Source organism: Amborella trichopoda, chromosome 1, assembly GCF_054954075.1.
Source record: "Amborella trichopoda isolate Santa Cruz 75 chromosome 1, AtrichopodaSantaCruz75HAP2 v2.0, whole genome shotgun sequence".
NCBI classification, from domain to species: domain Eukaryota; kingdom Viridiplantae; phylum Streptophyta; class Magnoliopsida; order Amborellales; family Amborellaceae; genus Amborella; species Amborella trichopoda.
In genome coordinates this window covers 49,362,970-49,384,890 of record NC_142336.1, presented here as the reverse complement: position 1 = coordinate 49,384,890, position 21,921 = coordinate 49,362,970, and the positions used below count along the sequence as shown (strand labels likewise).

The 21,921-nt window shown below is 38.1% G+C and overlaps 1 protein-coding gene across 1 annotated transcript; it reads right to left on the bottom strand.

Annotated features, from left to right (window-relative positions):
• Window positions 1-1,293: 1,293 nt before the first annotated feature.
• LOC18442408 (uncharacterized) lies at window positions 1,294-20,220 on the bottom strand. The gene is made up of 3 exons (XM_020672333.2): window positions 20,070-20,220; window positions 19,155-19,920; window positions 1,294-4,320 (listed from the first exon to the last, which is right to left on the bottom strand). The coding sequence occupies exons 1-3, from the start codon at window positions 20,099-20,101 to the stop codon at window positions 1,504-1,506; spliced, it is 3,615 nt and encodes a 1,204-aa protein (XP_020527992.2). The 5' UTR covers window positions 20,102-20,220; the 3' UTR covers window positions 1,294-1,503.
• Between the last annotated feature and the right edge of the window lie 1,701 nt (window positions 20,221-21,921).

The window sequence follows — 21,921 nt, the reverse complement described above, 5'->3', positions numbered from 1 at the left end:
ATTTCAAATCTTAAAAATAGTGCATTTTGTAACATGTTATCTGAACCATCTATTTTCAAGATTTTCAAGTGTTTTTAGAGTAGCTCTATCCACACCATTTTTTAAATTTTAGATTTTATAATGCGGGTTGAACATGGATTTTCAAGCCATTGTAAGATTTATGACTCCAAAACTATATCTTTTGGCAAAATTTAGAGGTCTGCCTTACTTGTATAGTATAAGGTAGACACTTTATACAAAACAGATCGATGACGTGGACTGAAACAGATCGATGATGTGGACTGCCCCTCTGGATTTCCAATCCAGTTTGGCGGATCGGCAATCTGATATACTGAATCGAAAATTTAAAAATTTAAAAACATTAAGTACAGCCGGTTTTGTCCAGTTCACTTATAGAATCAGATTGAACCAGCCAGTTATGTGATAAATAAATAAATTAAGAAAAAAAGGTGGAACCAATTCGTACCGGTTCACTGACATAACCGACTAGTTCATTGGGGGTATCGACTGATTCCTGATATTTTACAGGATCCAGATCGGCCTGACGGATTCCCGATTTGGAGCGGCCGGTTTCAATCCTAATCACCATTTTTTCAAACCCTGCCTAAGACAAACTCATGCTATTTTAAATAGAGAAATGATCCTATAGGACCTTCTCCTACCCATGTGTGAGGATCACCATTAAAGTTGGCACAAATCTCTAGAAAAATCAAGTCTCATACCCATGATAATTTTTCTAGAGATCGATACCAACTTTAATGGTGATCCTTTGAAGTCCTACATACATGAGGGGGGTTGATCCTATAGGATCATTACTTTTTTAAATATACCGTAGAATAAAGAGATATTTACCATAATTCCCCATGTCGTAAGATTATGAAAACGGTAACTTTTCTGTTCTCTATAGGATTAGTAATAAAATAGAAAAGGTTTTTACTGCCCCTTTACTATCCACATTGAAACGAACCATGATACCATTCTTCCACTATGCAATTAAAGGCTTCTATGTTGACAAGGCTAATGCCGAAACTTTCTTCATATTGGTTGCGTCATTCTCTGATATCTCATATCCATTGTCTTTTAAGCAAGTGTTTTCTTACCTTCGACTTACTTTAGTGTTGGGTTCACTTTAGCAAATATGCTTATCATTTGTTGCTTCAAGTATGTAAATGATGTGCAAATTTATCCTCATACTTCAGTCCTCAATCTGCCATTTGTTGCTTCAAGTATGTAAATGATGTGCAAATTTATCCTCATACTTCAGTCCTCAATCTGACAAATTAATCAGCAGAATTTGCAATCCCTAAATTACTAGGATATGCATTCACTATTTTCAAGTACTGCCAAATAAAACACATACAAAAGATAGATGTTCTGAATAAATAGTATTTTACTACCTCACTACAGTTCATGAACAAAGAAAACTTTTAATGTAGATCCTGAAATATACAACCTTATTTGCCTCAATCCAAGCTCTTTCTCTCTAAAGCCTGCTTTCTTTCTCTAAAGCCTGTAAATCTTTGCAGTTTTGTTCTGAGTTTCCAGGTCTCGCCTGGGGCCCGCCTCCACTACAAAAGGAATGGTACAATGGGTGGGCCTGGAATGGTCATGATATGCACTCTGCCTTGGTTTCAGTATATGTTTTGCTCCTGCACTGAGCTTGACAGGTCCTGTTCTTGAAGGCTGAAAACAGTTCATTTGGCCTCCAATTCTCAATGCCTTCTCATTCTCCCCAGTAGAAAATCGCTCTAACATCCTATGCTTGCATGAATTCTTTGATCCAGTCAAGGGCTTGGCACCTTCTTCCTGAACTTGAATGGTTTGTTTCTTCATGTGTTTTGAGCGCTCGATATCATTTTCTAATGGCCTCTTCTTGGACTTTTTGGTCTGATCAAAATCCTTAAAATTACTGATAGCATTATTGGTTGTCTCCTTGATTTTAATACTTGTGGCATTAGTTTCAGAAGTGCTCTTGAAGCCTGAACATCCCTGGAATTGTAGCGGGTTGAATTGAGAGTTTTGAGCGAGAGGATAGTGCAGGGAAGAGTGAGAAACATTGGGTTTATGAGTCGGAAAATTAGTATCAGAATATGCAAAGTAAGGAGCAGGGAAGGTGCGGTATCCAAATATTGGAATAGAACAGGGTTGAGAAGTGGAAGAAATGAACGCTGGGTTCTGTTTTGTGGCTTTCATGAGCCATTCAGGCATGGTTGGGGCTGGGTGAGATGGTGTCCAAGTGGGTTGTGTACGATTTTGGGAGTCCTTATTTAAAAAGTGAAACCGTGAACCAGAGATATCTATGTCACTGGGATGGTACTTGTTATGTCCAATTTGTTGGCCACAAGCCTGTTTACTAGGCCTTGAGTGGCTCATTTTATTGGTTTCTTTCTCTAGGATATGACCGTCTGGATATTGAAGAATATGGGGTGCTGATGTTTCAGGAGGGAAAGAATGGGGAAGATAGTTAGACTTCACTCCATCAATAAGGGAACGAGTGTTCAGTGTCACGGGTTGACTGTTGCAATCCAAAAGAGAGGATGCAAATTGAGGGTCTAATGGTTTGACAGGCAAAAACGTGGGTGGGGTGATATTTCTTTGAGGCTCAACAGAAGTGCTCCCATTTTCCAGAAATAACCATTCCTTCGCAGAAGCAGCAGTTCTGGGGTCTAGTTCTAATAACTTGTCTGTCCAAATCATGGGGTCACCAAACCCTATGCCCACTTCATTGCTCCTTCCAATTGCTACATCTTTTCCCATTAGGCGCATGGTAGGTTGTTTTGTGGGCTGAAGACTGTAATCAAATATTTGATCCCTATTCTCTAGCCCTTGATGAATCTGAGGTTGACTGAAAATATTCAAAGAAGCTTGAGCCGGTTCAGAATGACAGCAAAGCTGGTTTTTGCCCATTGTATCAATACACTGTGATTCGGGCCTCCTAATATCATGCAAACTTGATGGCCTGTTAAATGAGGCTTTCCTCAAGCAATTATGATTTTCGAACCATAGGAAAGCCGAATCATGAACTTCCTCCCTCAAGATTGCGTTGTCCATGGCGCCCTCAACGTGGGGAGTGGGACGATAAAATGGAACACCCTTGGCATAATCAATGACCATGGTTTGGTCTGGAAAGAACTGATTAAAGCTGCTTTGGCCATTCACATTTGGTCTGATGAGCTCCCCCTGTGAATTAAGAGGCAAACCAATGAAACCCTCATTAACACATGGATCATTGCTTGAATGCCTTGGGAAATTGCTAGGTAAATGTGAAAATGAGCCTGTTCTTGATGTCCCACAATTCCCATTATTGCAGAATGACTGTTTTTTAAACTGGGACAAGTCCATGTTAGCCATTAAATCTCTGGAAGAAAGAGGGAATATGGATCGGTGATACAAAGAAGCAACTTCAGAACATTTCCTCAGATCTGTTTCAACAGTACATGGCAGTAGATTGGAAATCCTTGGTCGAATTGGCTGTGAACTCAAAGGCAGAGATCTTGCGACTGGGTTACCAACAGATCCAGGAAACTTTTTGGTTATGTGGGTTGAATTACCAGAAGGATTCTCGGCATCAGTCTCAGTATCTATTGTGTTTGAGCTAACTGGGTTGAACAGAAGGGAGCTATCAAGCTGCTGCACAGCCAGGTTTAGATCAACTGGTTCACTTGAACCAGTTTTCCCTGCATCTGTGCTCACTGGAAATTGATTATTTGGTGCCCAATTCTTGTCACTTAAATTATTTTCTCCATCTTCACCTGTATTAATGGATGCAACTTCTCCAACATGCTCAATTTCTTCTCTATTCCCATCATGCAAAGGTGCATTTTCTGATGGACATTTGGCATCAGAACAAGATGGTTGGCCTGATGTTGGACCCCCCACGACCTCTGAAAATAATTTGCAAAGGTTTTGTTCTTGAGCTGATTCAATGGGAAGGCATTGTTTCTTCTTGTACCCTAGAATGTCATCCTTGCCTAAGAACCTGACGTGCTTGCCTGACCTTCGATCACAAGATATCTTTTGCTTTAAAGGGCCTCGCTTTAGACAGCTTTTTGCAGAGGATTTTGGAACAGATGAGCTGACGGTCCGATTCTTGAGATTGCCACTTAAAGGATAGACCTGTGATTTGCTCTGTGGATGCTTTGGTACAGCTTCCTTCTTATGCTTCAACCCATCATGCTTGGCTAGTTTCTTTAACTTTGATAACTTTCTTGTTTTGATATTGGGGCCAGCCACTCCTCCAGACTTTTTTCGGTACAAAGCATCTTGATTGCTTCCAGGAATGTGCATAGAAGGTGGCATTTTGAGCGCATGGAGCTTCTCCTAGTATCAAAGAGAAAGCAAATATAATCATTGATATGAGTAAATCAATCATTGACATCAGTAAATCAATTAAACCTCCTGAGTTTTCCCCTTGTTTAATTGCATAAAGTGGCAGAAAATGAAGAGAATCATGAAATAAATTAATACACCAGTATACTCACACAAGGTGGCAGGAAAAAAACAAAGGCAAAGAATAAACTAAACAAAAAGAAATTGGGGTATTGAGCTCTGTCTTGACCCTCAGGTTACAGGTATTCCCCATCTTTTCTAATTAATCAATAACTCTTATACCTAACTATCACGGATCTTAGCTGTTCGAATTCACTCTTGCTTACATGGTTCAAATTTCCTTCATTCATCCAAGCCTTATCCCAACTATTTTGGATCGGCTACATAGATCATAATCCTCCTTTCTGCTTTTTTAAGGATCATTACCTCTGTTAGACTAGAAGTCACTAGATCTCCTCTTACTACTTCCATCCATATCCTTTGGGCCTCCTCCTTGCCCTCTTAGAGCCTTCCACTTGAACCAGTCTACCCCTCCCAAACGGTGCTGTATGGTTCATATTCAACAGGTGAATTTTTTATGCAAGATCATTACACTCGTATGCATATTTTCGGATTAGCAGATAGCCAGATACACCTGTATGAAGTCTATGGAAAGAACTAGGAGCAATGTAAATCCCTGTTACCTATTATTATATGGCTATAGATGACTGTTAGAGAATTTCAAGAAATAGCAAAACACCCATGCTGATGTCAAGAATTATGCAAGCCTAGAGACAAATAATTGACAATAACCTCATTGGTTGAAGACTCGGTCAAGTCAACTTGGACTCAGCCAAGTAACTCAAGACCCACAGGGTGCTAAGGCGAGTTTTATACAGACTCGGGTTTAGAGATATTATGTTATTTCAAACTTTTATATTTTATTTTAAAATTTTTGGCATGTTTTGGGTTTGTGCAGGACTCCAGTAAGTCCACTAGGACTCGCCCAAGTTACTAGGCTCACGTAGGGGCTGAGTCCCAAGCCCAAGCCAAGTTTTCTTTACATTGAACTAATACATATTACAGAAAGAACTCACATCAAGACACTACTTGATAGACGCTTTTCTTTTTCCAATACATGACTTCGTTCAAGTCAACCAATTTCCAATAGCTAACAAAATATATATCCAAGATTTTATTTTCTAGTTTTATTTTTCTCAGGTAACTCTTCAAGAATGAGGATGACTCTTATAACTATGTTTGATGGCAGGGACAGAAGGAACCTTCAATCACAGGAATGAGAATTGGATTCATGTGAGAATGCATTGTAAACCAGATTACATTCGAAAGCATGAACCTATATCCTCTGGCATTGGTCAGAAACTCCTAGGACTCAGACAATGCTATAAGGAGGATGCTTGTGTCTTAATGACATTCTTAGTCAGAGAAACAGGGCCCCCCTCTATGGTTCAAAAGAAAGGACGCTCAATATGGGGGCCTGTAGCTTATATTAACTTGGTTCATGGAACGTACAGTAGGTTGATCCCCTGAATTTCAACACAGGACCAGATGCTATGATGAATATCTAGCACCGCAAACAATTCCAAGGTTTGCATTAGAGGGTCCAGAGGGGGCGGCAAATGATATTAATAGAGCATTGGGCTAGTGTCAGTCAGATTCAGAGAAACCAAGGGTCACTTCAGTCTCATCTTACCATTGGTACTCTTTATAGGTTTTCCAACGTGTTGGGTTGGCCATATTTTTGAGGTAAATAAATATTGTAAAATAAAAAATTGTGAGAATTCAACAGCAACGGCTGAAAAACTGTAGCTTGTCTGATTACCAGGAAAAGACAATAGTCTGGTCTTTCTCCATAACATTTTGGGCTCACCTAAAGCAACATGAAAATTCCCTTCTCACTTTTGTTGAACTGGTTGATATATTTTCTTTTTCAACTATTGTTTATCACATTTCATTTGTTGCTTAATCTATAGAATCCTGATGTTCTTAATGTTTTTATCTTATTAATTTGGTGCCTCTAAATAAGTTGGAGAGACAAATTTTTAGGAGGTTAGGATTGGAATCCAAAAGGCATGCAGATAACTAAGAGAAAAAAGAAAGCATAAGAGTTGGCCACCCAGATCAGCCTCCATATTTTCTCTAGTTATTTTAAATTTCCATACATTGTTACAGCATCATTTATTAGGCAACCATATTTTCAACTTATGCCACACTGAATTGTAGAGTGGATTGTTTTGTAGAAAACTTGTACTAAAGAAAAAAACAATGCCAATGTATATGGAATTCACAGAATGTTATAACAAATAGAAATATCCTCCAAAACTAATGACTGTCTACCACATTCATTCCTCATCTATTCATTCAGATAATTGGGTTCCTTTTCCAATTCAATCTACATTCAGGGTTGATAAATAATTGGAATTACAGGGAAACAAATTTCAGGTATTTAAATATTCAATGTTGGCATTTGAACCCTTGAAAATTAAATTTTAAGAGGCTTCTCTTAGCTGCCAATGTATTCCTTAACCACAATAAAAACAAAGAAGTGGAGTCACTCTCATAAAAAAACAAAGAAGTGGAATCACTTGACCAAGAGCAAAACACAGAGAGGACTACAGTGTACATCTTGAGATAGAGATCGTATTTCTCAATAACAATTAACATGAGGTTCAAAACTGAGATTAAGGCCCAAATTTCAAGATAAAAAAACAAGGTAGCTACATGTCAAAAACTCGAACTTATTCAAATTGAGTTGACCATTTGTTCCAATAATGGATCCTGGGGCATGAGATTTTATTGCTCTCTTTAGGATATTAAATGCCCCCAACTTGGAAATTCCAAGATGTAATTGGCTTATTTCAAGTATACCCCCCCTGATACAACTAAGTCTCATAAAGCATTTTGAAATTTTCTAAGTTGCATACTAGTAGAAGTTCTGAGAAAAATAGAACTTCCAGACTAATTGGCCTTCTATAGTCACTTGGTATCGGTTTAGTTTTGATTCAAAATTAAAGGGAACAATTTTGAGTAAGAATTTGGAGGAAAATGCAGTTGTTCAGTTATATATGGTGAGAAATAGTAGTTCTCAGTTGGCAGTCAAACTAAAAAGAAAGATATTATAAAACAAACCAGAGTCTCAGGGGTGTTTATTGAGGCTTTTAAAACTCAGATAATTATTTTATTGATTGTCAATGGTGGGAGGACACATGGAAAAATGGTCGCATGTGGCATAATTTTGGTTGGTGAGAAGTGAGGGAACCTTAACTGCAGTGAGAAGCCACCTAGCTGCGTTGAAAAATCACAAAGGCCCTTGTGTTGCCTTTGAGAGCTTAAGCATGGTGAGAACTTGAGCTTCTCAGTAAACTGTGTTGAAAGGTTGGGGAAATGGATTAACCATGGTGAAAAAAGTTTAAGCTTCAAAAATAAAGGACTTTGGACCAAACCCAAAACTTAACCTCTCCCTATCCTCCGCTTCAGCCACAATCAAGGTCCTGTTGGCCAGCCATGCAGCCTTGTGTATGTTCAAGCGTACACAAACTGAAAGCACCACCCCCAAGTCTCTCTCTTTCCTGAGTTCCCAAAGGTCTAAGGGACATTCTCACTTATATAGCCATGGAGAGTTGTATCTAGGCAACATGGGACTAAAATACTATGGTAATTCTGAAACACCCTTATGAAAGTAACATTCAAAAGATTAACACAAATGTGAGAGAGAGAGAGATGTGTAATTGCCATTATACTATTGTAGACTCATATGGGCCATTACAGGTAAATAGAACCACAAGATTTCAGTTTCATGTAATTCTCTTTTAGTAGTTTTGTCAGTATCATAACTAATGGTCCTACTCGGTTTTTCAAACAACAGCCTCTCTTGGCACAAAAAATTTAGGTGATACAGGCACAATCTCAGAAACGGACATGCAAAGATTGAAAATATGGACTATGGACTGCAGCATAGAAAATATAAAGGAAAACAGCGTTGAAGAATAAACAATAACTGAAATAACCTCAATAACTGTTGAACTGATGCAGCAAGGAGACTCGTGTGAGAAACAAAGTTTTGCATCATTATGCATTGAACCAATTATCTTCCAGAAATTTAGAGCTAAATCGGCAGATTGGTAATATCAATACGAAATCAGGCATGCAGAAACTAAGAGGACAGTGACTTATAATACGGATCTAAAAGCTTCAGAAATAAAACTAGAGACCCATAAGAATCATGGGAACCTTGATTGATGCCAGATTAACCCTGAAACTAAGGCTTGTTCTTGCAGATCTCCCTAGATAGTATATTGTGCTAGTAAAAAATCACTGTAAATTTCCAAAATGAAAATAACAAAAGTAACTTAATATAAGAAGATACCAGAGATCACACTGTACTGCCCACACTTTATCTAGTGGATAAGTTATCAAAGTAGATATCTAAAACAAGAAACCTTAGTGACACATAACTTTAGGTTCCACCAAACTCAAATGAACTAGCTTATCTTCATTTCCAACACCACTGCTTGCCATTACTACTTTATCCATAACCATACCGTAAACCTTGGTGACATGGTAGCTATCAACTCTGAAAGCTTTAAGTAAATATGTGTATGGATGCAGGTGAACTTTTTCTCTTTAAACTATTAAAAAAATAATTTCCCAAGTGATAACCTCAGTAATTTCTTTTAAATGAAAAAGGCCAATCATGCTCTGATATTGTCCACAACGGTGAAAAGAGGAACGAGAAATATACTCGGATGCTTGTTTTGCAATAGCATTAGGTCATACATAGTTAAAGGTGCTTCGTAAGATGCATGCTGTGGTTCCAGAATAATGAAAAACTGGATCTTGATGATGAGTGACATCTGACCAAAGAATACCATCGTCACACCTAAAATAAACCATTGTATCCATAGAAAAACTATTGTCACTCCAACTTGAACACAAACACTTGTTTTGCAAGCATACCCTATCAAGGACATGTGGATCAAACTCCAGAATCTATCTTCCTAAAAGGTCTCACCTCAGCTTTCTTCGTCGCATAATTGTGGTCCTTCTAGATAGCTAGTTTGCCTCTCAAATACCATAGTGCCACTATAGTCAACCCAAGTCCTATATTAAATCGCCCCTCCAATTTCTTCATCCTAGTTAAAATTGACTGATGAACTTAACATGCAGCAAAATATATTCGAGAAAGTATTTATACAGTTGCATATAGAACACCCAAACTCATTTGTGACAATGAACAGCGAAGATCAACCATACCATCCAAGATCAAGAGAAAAGGGTGGATGCACCTTTGGAAACTGTATATCATAAACCATCAAATTATCACATACTTTTTAACTTATTGTGAATGTTTGCTGCATTTTTGGTGGAAGTGAAAGAAGCGAACTTTGTATTGATCAGCCTCGAGTACGAAGGACAATGATAGACCATCTGTACAAGGGCACGTGTTAGCGAACATGAGTCCTAAAATCCGGACAGGTGTTTTGTGGAGAAGTTTGGGCACCTTGAGAATTCATGATGTGGCACTCAAGAGAAAAAGTTGAGGGGACATGACAATGCTGATTTGCCACAATTTCATTGAGGCAGTAATGAGTTCACCATTACTGCCACCCATTTAATAGATTTATATTTGAAGAAAACATAGGGTCAAGGCAGGTAGATCCTCCTTTTTTGGAGGTTGTGTGCATAAAAGAGAGGGAATATCACCAAACAAGCCCATTGGGAAGGATGTTTCACCCACAGATATCACAGAGGCTCAATTGTTTGACTAGCTGTCATGAACTATGAACACAGATGTGGAAGTAAAAAATCTCTAAAGATTGGGGTCCATGCACCAAAACATAGGAGTAGAGGGTAGCCTGAAGCATTGCAAGGAATTGGAGGGAGTTAGGAATTGAAATGTCTTACACTGCAGAAAAGCATGGACCTCCTATTTATAGTCAAAGGTGAAAGGAAACAAAAAGCTATATAGGAATGCTGTAGCCAGCATAGCCTTGGGATGTACACGGCTTTCTAGAGTTATATATATATATATATATATATATATATATATATATATATATATATATATGTTATTCACATAATATAATACATAAAATGTTGTCCATTATTATAGTTACTATATGCTACAATAAGAGTATATTATGATTTAAAAGATACCCCAATAAGATGTAAATAAGTATTGCAGATAAGATTTGTTACATCATAGGTGCACGTCTGTTAGTACAGGTATGCACATATGTCAGTGTACCTATATTTGCATGCAACATATATATGTATGTATTTGGCGCATGTGTGAATGTAGGTTTTGTTATGTTCACCCCATATGGTGCACCTTATTTTATCCCTGAAATTTATGAATGCTCAATGCCCCAATATTTTTCAGGAAAAAAAGAAAAGAAAAGAAAAGAAAAGAAAAGAGGAGACAGCATCTACTATACAAGACAAGAATGTACATGATGCAGCAAAAGTAAAGATGATGAGGAATCATCCCCAACAAAACGTAATCAAGAAATCTAAGTAGAATTTAAAGAGATGCCTGATCCATCCCTTTCTTGGATCAACCATGGGCTACAAAGGAGATGGTTTGTTCTAATAACCACACTTCTATTATAGCGTGTGCTACATGGAACGGCACCGAAATTTCCTTTCCTGGCCACAAAATAACCTGGAGGCTCTCTTCCTCAACCACTAGGGGAAGCAAAGCCTCATGAGCATCATTCAAATCCCTTTGCCTGAAGTCCTTGATTGAGCTATGTTGCATCAGATGCCCTCAAAAGGCCAATATAGGAGAAAGGTTACCCTCTATGAATCTCAAAGAGAACTCCCAAGTCCTGATGGACTACGATTTCCACTTGAACAACCATTGAGCATAAAGTACCTAAACAATAGTTATTGGGGTGATGTGGTGGTCCCAATCCCAAAATGTTTTTTTGCAGTTCAGAAGCAAGAATTTGTCTCATTCTCATGATGATGTGTTTCTTGTCTTTGTGGGAACTCTATCCACTAATGTTAAGGCGGAGCCCGATCTTTCGTTTAGTAGGCTCCACTAAAGTGCATCAAAAGGTAAATTTTGGGTTCAAAGAAAGGGGCACAATGCATTCGAGACCAAGTTTGAAAGAGTACTCAAACATCAAAATCCTTTAGTTAATGTTTGAGTTTATATGATTTATGATCATTTATAGCCGCATGTACTGCTCCCCAATTTGGAAGATCTTGGCAAGCAATGATTGCTTGCTCCCTCTCCAGCTCCCTACAACTATGAGCCAATCGTTGGTCTCGACTAGCAAGAAGGAAACCTCAGGTTAAAAAGGCCACATAGCTCAACCTGCATATGAAATCAACTACCCCTTGTCCAAGGAAAATCTGTCTAGTTACAGCCTAAGAGCTAATCACTCTCCATATCCAAAGCCCGCCCTACTTCAAGAGTTTTGAGGAGGACAGCTCCACAGAAAGCTTGTTTTTTCCTCTCCAAATGCACCAAAAAATACCCTACCAAGACAATTCCCACATGATGGCACCACTTGTTAGAAAACGAATAAAGTCCCAAGTCGCAATCACACCAGCCACTAGCTAGATGATGAGCCACGCTAACCCAAAAGCTCTAAACAGGGTGAACCAAACAGCTGAAGCATTAAGTGATGTAGGAACAGGTGATCCACTGTTACCTAGTGTTCTAAAACATGGTTTAAAACTGGTACTCATCTGATTCAACTGGGAATGGGCAGGTTCTGAACATTAAAAGTACTGAACTCACTCAAATGCAGTTTTGAGAAAAGTCGCCAGGTCGCTAAATCTTATATAGGACTCAGCCAAATACTGAGAATAAATCTTGTCTGAATCTTGTCAGAGTTTTATGCGACTCGTTTCAAGGAATAATAGCTGAGTTTCAGAAGACTTGGCTGGCTTGATATTTGGCTTGATTAATAGCCAAATATATCGTGCCAAGTCCGAGTTTTTAAACATTGTTGTTTCCTCATCATTCCCACAAATTAAGCACGTGTTCAGGATCTTGAGACCTTGATGTTGTAGTGATCAATCATAAGGAATTTTATTCAAGTGCATCAGCCAGCAAATCCCTGAACTATTGGTGGAGACAGAAATCCACACAAATCTACTCAAAGAGAGCACCCAGGTTGACTTCTAAACTTAGTTCATCATAGGACAGCTACCGCTTGTGAGAACAATTAAAGCTTAAAACCATTGAATGAAACGAGGACTCTAAATAGTTTTGAGCTGGGTTTACTCATAAAAAAAGGAGTCTTGAGAATCCCTGATGAGCCTAATTCAAGAACTAAAACTAGAATGAAACTCAAGCAAGATTCAATAGAGACATGCTGAAAATTGAATTGGGCACACAAGTTGACTCAGTAGTAATTGAAAGCATGCCATAAAATGAGAAAACAAATGATGTTTTACTACATTTTCCACTCTAACCCTGAACATTGGCATATATTACATTAAAAGCTAAGATATCGGGCGTTCAAATCCATGACAAAAGCTGGCGATCTCTCGCAGTTGCTCAAATGGCTGAGCCAGCCCCAGTTGTATGAAACATTTTTATTAAAACTGGATCGGACCCCATTTTTATAAACAGTCCAACTGGTTGTCAAAACCAGTGAAACTCCAAAAAATTCCCAAAACATTTCAATTAGAGGTTTTCACAACACCGAACTAGACAAGGGTCTGGTCTCGCGCTGACTGGGTGGCAACTAGCCAGTCCTCGAGCTACTTCTGATGACAATGATATGGAAGGCTCAATACAGGCCATACTATAGTACCTCTAAATGATGGTCAACGGATTGAATTAGCTCAGGACACACTTCCCTAGCTTAGCAAAATCAAGTGCATAAGTTGAATGGGATAGTAAAAGCTTTCAAATAGGTGTTTTCTAACTTTAGTCCCGAATGCCACCTAGTGTTCTTTTCTTAAAGAGAAAAGCTACCATAAATTGTGTTCAACCTCTTACAAGACCATGATGCTCTAAAAATGAACCAAATAATATTAACAATCATACAAACACCACCCAGAGGAACATATCTGGACAAATTCTAAGGACATCATGAAGTTAAATAAAAATCAATAAAAAATAAAACAATAAAAAACGACAAAAATAGTCACACAGACCCAAGACACATTCTTGTGCTTGTCGAAAAGCTGGTGTTTCAAAAATGAAACTTATGAAAGACTTTCATTGTTAATGTGGGGATTTTTCTTCATATAACGGGCCTAGTAAGACAAGTAATCTTTTTATGTTTCTATATAATTACAATATAGACATAAAATTAAAAATAATAATAAATAAATAGTTCTTCTATCTCAATCTACTCCAATTGCTCATCATTCCAATTCCACTGATGCGAAACTTATTTTATGCAGGAAGATTAGAAAATTGAGCTGGAAGAGGAACCACTGAGATGACCAAAATTTCATGTTTGAAGCTGAAAATTTCTCGACGAGTTCTCTCCATGAAGGATCTAGTGCCTTCCTAACGACATTAACTCTTACAATGTGCCTAATTCTTTTGACCTCTAGCAAAAATGAATTATTCTTCCACAAGCATTGAGACCGGCCTACTGTTGATTGCCCCATGCAGGCAAAGTTTGACGAAACACTGAATAGGTTTTTAAAACTGTCAATGGCTGATCGTCTACACTTGAAATCACCTTCTGATTGATCTTTAAGTGGAGGCCTTTGATTACACTTTGTGCAATACCGAACCGTCCAAGATTTCAAAAGACCATCACTGCCAATCTAAGAGCCCTTTTCCACTAGAGTCTATTCTTCCAACAGCTTATCCCTCCCACCACCTTATAAGATTAACCAATTAGCTTTATCATAGTTTCAGTGTGCAATACTCAACCCCAAATCATGAGGTTTCAGACTGAAATGACTCGATCGCAGGATAAGTCAAAATGAAAAATTATAATTCCAATACTTGTAATGTGTATATATTGCTAAAACAAAAATCAATATCATTTTGGTTTTGGGCAAAAAAGGGAGCCAAAAAGGCACGCCTCAAAAATACCACGACTGGATGGGTGTGCATATGCTGGAGTAGTGTGGGTAATTATATTAACTTCCATAAAAAATTTAGTTCATAGCATAATTAAATAGTAGACCCATATGAGTATCATGTTGGTGCTCTAAGGGAGTTGCGCCTAATGACTGACAATCTATGTTGCAGGGACACAGGCATGTGTGTCACTGTTTAACAGGGACAAGAGGTAATAGCTTCCTTATGCTTTTCTAATAAAAAAGATCCCATAATGCTCTTCTAATATATCATTTCATGATGAGAAGAAAGAAACAATCAATTACACCTTAATTGGCTGAATCCATAGGTATATTCAAAGTTTCATAGATATTTTCAAAATTCACGTGCTACTCAAAACATAAAAGAAGATTAGGCCTTCAAAATGATGTAACAATGGTAAATAAACAAGAAGAAGATCCATTTTTGTCCAACAAGGGTTAAATAAGAAGGCAATATTTAATTTTCTTCAGAAATAAAATTTTTTCAAGCTATGTTGACAAGCATGCCTTCTCAAATAATTTATTAAAAATCGGAGAACTTTTGAAAAGATTGAATCTTTAAATGGAGTTTTGGTAACAGTGGAAATGACTGGTAATTGCAATATATTTTTGAAAGTAATACGCAACAAAATTTGATTAAAACCATTTTATTTAGATTTTGCTCTAAATGTTTGTGAAATGGTGTAATATTGAAAAGGTCTACAATTGTGGGACCTTCCTAGCATGGTTCATCGGCAGAGGCTACCAAAATAGGTAAGTTTCACAATTTATCAAGTAACTTTTGTTAAAATATTGGAGGACAGATTTTTAATCGTTCTTAAAAGTAAGAAACAAATGAACCTTCCAGCCTTATTCGGTGCTCGAGTGAAACCCAAACAACTTTTTGTTTCTGATTTTTGCATAAGAAAAAAAAGAAATGGACTCCACCAAGTTCTTTGATTCAGTCAAGACAACTGCATCAATAGACAACTTACTCACATGAACTAATATGGAATAAATTTTCAAAGTGGTTGAAATTTTTTTTGATTGCAATAGCAGTTAGAATATTTAACAGAAATGACCTAAAATTTAATCAAGCCAATTTGAAATGGTTGAAATGTTCCAATGGTTTCACATAATTAGGAGACGAAGGGTACCATAGTTCCAACTAAGCAACTTGTTCTTCAGCATTTCTAGTTTCTTTTTTGTGGAGGTCAGCTTGGATAGCATGATGGAGGTTTGAGAGCCTAGACCTCTCTCCAGTAGATCAAGTGTAACCCCACTTTCCTGAAGGCCCAATTCAAATACACGTATAGGTGGGAAAAAATAATATTATGCTCCCACCAGTAAGCGCAAAGGTTGTTCTTGTCCATGTTAAGAAAGAAGCTAACCGTCTTTTCCTTTCATGTATGTGTTGCAGCTTGTATCAATCTAAAATACCTTCGATATGATTTTTGACAATAGTTGTTGGTAGTTTTCTCCTTTCAGCATCAACATTTTTAGCCACAATCCACAAATAATACTTAAACATCCCTTTGACTAAATTGGTGATAGGTAGAAAACACTTATGCAAATGGTTATTCAGCATTCATGATTAGAGATTTCAAGCTCCTTCCTAATAATAAGGGCATCTTTGTGAGGTTTCCACTTCTAACCTAGCTTTCATCAACGTACAAAATTTTGGTATTAACTGTCTAGCCATTTCTTCAGACTGGTATTAACTGTTGTTTTTTAGGGTTTTAAGCTTGTGGTTGGCAATGGGAGTACATTTGTGAAGCATCCACTTCTCATACATCTTTTATCAATGCGTGGAATTCCCATTAGTTCTCTTTAATATCAGCAGATTCTTCAACCATGAATATTATAATGGTGCTTAAAGTCACAGTCGAGGTCAAATTTCCCAACTGACATGTAGTCCCTGTATAATTCAGACTATCATAGCCTCTTAATCTAAAATCCTTCATATCTGATTCCAATACAACTCTTTTAAAAAAATTCGATCTTAATACCTTCAGCTCAAGTAGCACTTCTGGTAAGCTCGTCAACAAGCTAAGACTCTTTTTTTATTAAATGACTATTGGGAAGAGAAACGTGAGAAAATTTGGAACTTACATTCACCATGTTGTGGGACTACCAACATCAAATGCCTGGAGTGGACCATGTCCTGCTTAAATTCCACTCTTTTGTGAAAATAAGAAGACAGTACCTACATGTGGAGGCAACAAAAACTCACAAAACCTAAGTGGAAAATCCTAGTGAATGGCCTTCATATGTACATTTTTCAAGTGAAATGTTCATCAAGAAAAGCTATCACAGTTGTAGCTCATTGTTTTCTTATTTTCCTTTCCAGAGGATTTAACCACAGTTTGTTGCATTGGGGCTAGGCCAAGTCCACCAGTGTTTAGCTAATTAGGTGCTCTATTTCTGATGATGATCACGGAGTTTGATACTAACTGGACATCAACATCTTGGATGCACAGTGCAGGAGCGTAGGTCATGACTTGCTCCAATACAAATGTAAGATGCAGATACAAGCTTTTTGAGTAAGGGACATTCATATAATAAAGGATCACGAGTTTCTAAAAAAGCCCAAATGATACTTAAGCTGAATTCCTAAAGCATGGAGAATTCTTGATTGCAATACATTACACTAATCATAGTTTTAAACAAATATTGAGGGCTTCACAACCTCATCAAGTTTAGGCGATTTATGTTTAGAGGCATCTGTATGATTATATGTATGTATATAAAGAGATTTTCCCAACAAAATAAACTATATCCCTGCTCATAGAGTTCTATTGTGCCCCCTCTTTCACAAAGTTTGGAATCCACTTTGTATAAAAGAATTTGTAGGACTATATGGGAGGAATCCACAATGTTTACAGGCATCTATATGATTATATGTATGTATATAACGAGATTTTCTCGACAAAGTAAACTAGAACCCTGCACATAGAGTTCTACTGGGCCCATCTTTCACAAAGTTTGGAATCCACTTTGCACAAAGGATATGCAGGACTCTATTGTGGTCTCATCTGAAACCTATTCCAACTCAAGCCGGTCAACTAAGGCTTCTGCAGTGTAACCTCACATGGAACTTGAATTGCTATAACTTGGACTGCAATGCACAAATAGCCATTTCTAATCAATCCCAAAACTAATCATGTGAGCCCCCCATAACATTCATCCTAAAAATTTAAAACTTCATCCATCCAGCACAAATTTCTGATCGAGATAAAGATAACATAGACGGTCCTTCCCTCTGTCTCAACATCGTTATTATCATATCATGAAACAAATGTAATTGTACCTATCATGTTTTTGTTATAGTTCTCTCTAACTCCATGTACAGATATTTGATCTAATGGAATTTTCATTTCCCCAACTTGGCATGTGTCCATACTAAAGGTGACTTTCTCTCTCTTTTGCGCCTTCACATTTGCCGACAACTGCCGCATCTTTTACTTCATCTTCACAGAAAATTAACAGGTAGTTGCATTATTAATTCTTTGATTTTTTTCAAACAACCAGAGGAAAATGGACCGTACTAATTTCATGTAGAGAAAAATTTGCAACATTTGTACCCAATGATTCCAAATCGAAAAGCATTTGTAGCAACTAGATATAAGCATTTGCAGAGGTAAACTTTTTCATGTTTTAACAAAGTTTGCTTATCTCACTAGAGAATGAGTAGACGTACCTCTCTCTCTTACTGTAGATATTAGCTAACTTGTGTAATCATGGGAAAAAGTACAGGATGATTCCCCAGAATCTGTCAAATCTTCAGAATATCAAACACCATATCGCATAAAATCATGACTTTCCCATCATGAACCACCAAAGACTGTTTCTCTCTCTACCTTACTCCCATAAAAAGCAATGAACAAAATTCAAACTAGGGATGCGTATAATTAGTCTCTACAAACCTTACTCGTACCACTCTAGGACAGTAACAACGAATAGCACAGTTAAAAGCAACAATAGTTCCAGTACTGAGTAAAACATGCAGTTACTGTGAGAGAGAGAGAGAGAGAGAGCAAACAAATCGGACGTACTGCATGCGTCGCCAATTCCGATCCACAGGGTGCATTTATTTTGAGGTCAGTATGTTAACCAGACACGCAACATATGACAAAATCTACAGAGAATGACTTTGTTCCCACTGTTTTCGCATAAGCAAGCAGCAATATCAGCTAAAAATGATGAACATTTTCAATGCAAAGCAAAACATTTTGAACCATGCTGAAAATTTGGTTGAAAAATTGGAGAGAGTGAGAGAGTTGAAGTTCTAATGTTCAGTGCAATTAAGCAGAAATTAGGACAAAAATTAACGCAAAAAATTGAACATGAGAGAGAGAGAGGTCTTTTAACGCACAAAATTGAACAGAAGAGAGAGAGAGAGAGAGAGCGGTTCATTAACGCAAAAAAGTGAACAGAAGAGAGGTTCACTACGGCAAAAAATTGAACAGAAGAGAGAGAGTTTATTAACGCAAAAAAGTGAACAGAAGAGAGAGGGGGGAGTTCAAGTTCTATTGTTCATCTCCTTTAAGGGAGCGACAAAATAGCCGAGAGTTCATGCCAAAAACTGCAGAACAAAAATGAATAGGAGAGAGAAAGAGAGTGTACTCCAGTCCTCTACTTACATCGTCTGAGCAAACCACAAAATAGCCGACAGTCCACGCCATAAATTATGCAGCAAAAAATTTTAGAGAGATAAAGAGACTGAAGAAAAAATAGCCGACAACATTGAGAGATATTGGACAAAAGATGGAGACAGCAAAGAGAGAGAGATAGAGAGAGTCATTTTCACTCACCGAAAGCGCAGAGATTCCAAGCCCACGCCATTTCCTCCTCATCTCCATCGCCTCCTCTCTCATCTTATTCCTCTTCTTCTTTTTCTTCTCGCACTTCTCCCTCTCTTCCCTCTTCGAATTACTGAAACCAACGAAACCATCACTATTTTCCGAATTAGCACCCGTCGCAACCTGTGGAGCCTCTGCGAAAATCTCCATTATCGACCTCTTCTTTGTAACCCTAACTTTCTGCTTCCCCTTTACGAAACTCCCCTCTCCCTTTGCTAAACATCGATCGATATGAGCATTAACGGCATTGATCGTTGCAGAGCTGAAATTTCGACAAACTGGACAAATCTTGACCGTTGAATTCTCTGAAACAACATTTAACGAGTTCTCTTTATCCAAAACTGCTTTTGTCTTCTCCAGAGCCACTTTTTCTGCTTCCCTCGCTTCCGGTTCCACCTCCATCAAGTTCGTAAGCCGAACCCCCTCTTTCCCAGACGGGTCCGTACATCGAGCTTCAAGGCTGCCGGTTTCCGAAACCACATTGGATTTGATAGCGGTTTCTGGTTTTGGAGAATCAGAGGAGATTTTTGAAGAGTTGAGCGGTTTAGGAGCGGTGGTTTTAGGGCGGGGAGATGGAGAAAGTTCCTCCGGTAAAGGGATATCCGACAACCACCACTTGAATTTCCGGCAAGCAATTGGAGGGAGAACACCTTTGAGATCGCCGGAAAACGGCCAACATTTCTTTTCATCGACGCTTCTAACCTTTGATACATATTCACTTTGAAAAGAAAAAACACACCCAAAGAAACAAAAACCCAAAATTTCAAAACATAATAGAAGAATAGAGAAGAAAGTTGCTTTAGAGAGTAGAGTGCTCTAGAGAGAGATGTTTCACGGGATAAAAAACTGTTAGAGAGAGAGGTGTACCGTATGGAGAAGCTCCTGAAACCAGCACCCATGGATCTGGACCAGCTTCTATCCGCCCAGAATTGGATCTCGGGCTTCTTCACTTCTCACAAAATAGATATCACAGAGAAAAAAGAAACGATAATGGATCTTGCAGTTCTTCTCTTCTCACTCCAGAGACTAAAGAGAAGTAGATAAGAAACTGAGGACCAGCTAGAGAGAGAAAGTGGGGAGAAGGGAAATCATACATCGGTGCACACTACAACTAAAGAGAGAAAAGAACAGATTCCCACCCGGTTTTGTGGAGAGAGAAAGAAGTTTTGTAGAGAGAGAAAATGTGGGGCATAGAGAGAGAAAAATAAATGGGAGGGAGCAGCGGCAACGCCTTTTTCTCTCTCTTATTTCCTTCTGCTTCCAATTTCCCGCTCACCTCCTCGTCATGATCATCAACATGTCCAGAAAACGACCTGTGGAGCTTACCCATGGCCATGGCATGTATGATGGTGGCCATGCCATGCATGTTCTGGCCACGTCATCATGGGAGCGCACCCTCGCGACTGGTACACGGCGCTCCATTGGCCTTGGGTGGGGCCCACCAAAGCCTGACACCTGTCTCGTCGACAGAGACATGATTCGTGACTCTCTGTGTACCTTTGGACGATAATGCCCCCCCCATCTTCCCTGAAGTTGGACGTCTTTTCCTTTTGCAAAAATCCAAGACTACTAAAAGTAACTTTAATTAGAAAGCTGTATTTCTTAATTACGCCTCTATTTATGGCCATGGGGCAAGTCAAAATTTGCCTTAAAACTTCTATAAACTCTCTCTCTCTCTCTCTCTTTAAAACATAATCAATTTGTACTTATCTTTCAGGATATAATTAATGGTCTCATTTTATTAAAGATCACCACATATTTTTTTCAATTGAGTGGGATTGACTATATAAATCTTGATCTTCATTGAGATATGGGGTAAATACATTGTATAAGAGAAAGATATAGCGGCCCAATCCACCATTCAAGCTCTTCAACAAATGGTGGAGGAGAGCTACTGCTCCACATTCTATCAAGTTTGTCAACGGAGCATTGGCTCATCTTCACCGGCCTTTACAAGGATAGATGGCGGATGGTCTGTGTACACATTTGTTATTCCTTTTGAATGATGCAGCTTGGTGCGGAGTCTTGTACGCGCCATCAATGCACAGCAAAATATAATGAATGGACACCATAAATAGACCTATTAGCATAAGCATCAATCCTCCATTCTTAAAAACCAAAAGTGAACACTAAATTTGTTGAGACCATTGAAGTCCACCCAGGTGTGAATGATCTCTAGGTTTAAGAAAATGGATTCATCCACATTGAAACTAGTCGTGGGTAATTTGATTTTTAGAACTTCTCCCACCGATTTTTAGTTTTTATTATTTGATCTGATTTTTAAAACTTCTCCCACCAATTTTTCTTTTTTATTATTTCTTAAGAATTTTCTATGTTAATTGACCTCTCTGAGTTAACCGATCCTGTAAGGCACAACTCCCTTTCCTTAAATCATATACTCATCATAGTCAACGTCAATTAATTGGAAAAATATTATGATTGAAGATGATCTAGAAGCTATAGTAATAAAAAAATAGCACTTAAGACATTTTAATTCAAAAATGATCCGTTAGAGACTTTTTTTGAAAGGGGACGCTCAACGTCATTTCATCCGAACAAAACCATGGGTTGGCGCCCTCACATTAAATTTGAATAATAAAATCCGCCTCCAAGCCCCACAACCACACCATATATTCCGCTTTATTATGGCGCTTTGGGGGCTCCCATTTATTATTTTGTCGAACTTTTTATGTCCCAATTTTAATATAACTCTTACCTT

Bases quoted from the DNA above. Each gene is read 5' to 3' on its own strand.
- LOC18442408 (XM_020672333.2), bottom strand. From the start codon at position 20,101: ATGGGTGCTGGTTTCAGGAGCTTCTCCATACG. The intron at 19,921-20,069 runs GTACACCTCTCT...TTCTTTTCAAAG, and splicing joins TTCAGGAGCTTCTCCATACG to TGAATATGTATCAAAGGTTA. The intron at 4,321-19,154 runs GTGAGTGAAAAT...CTTTGATACTAG, and splicing joins TTGGAATCTCTGCGCTTTCG to GAGAAGCTCCATGCGCTCAA.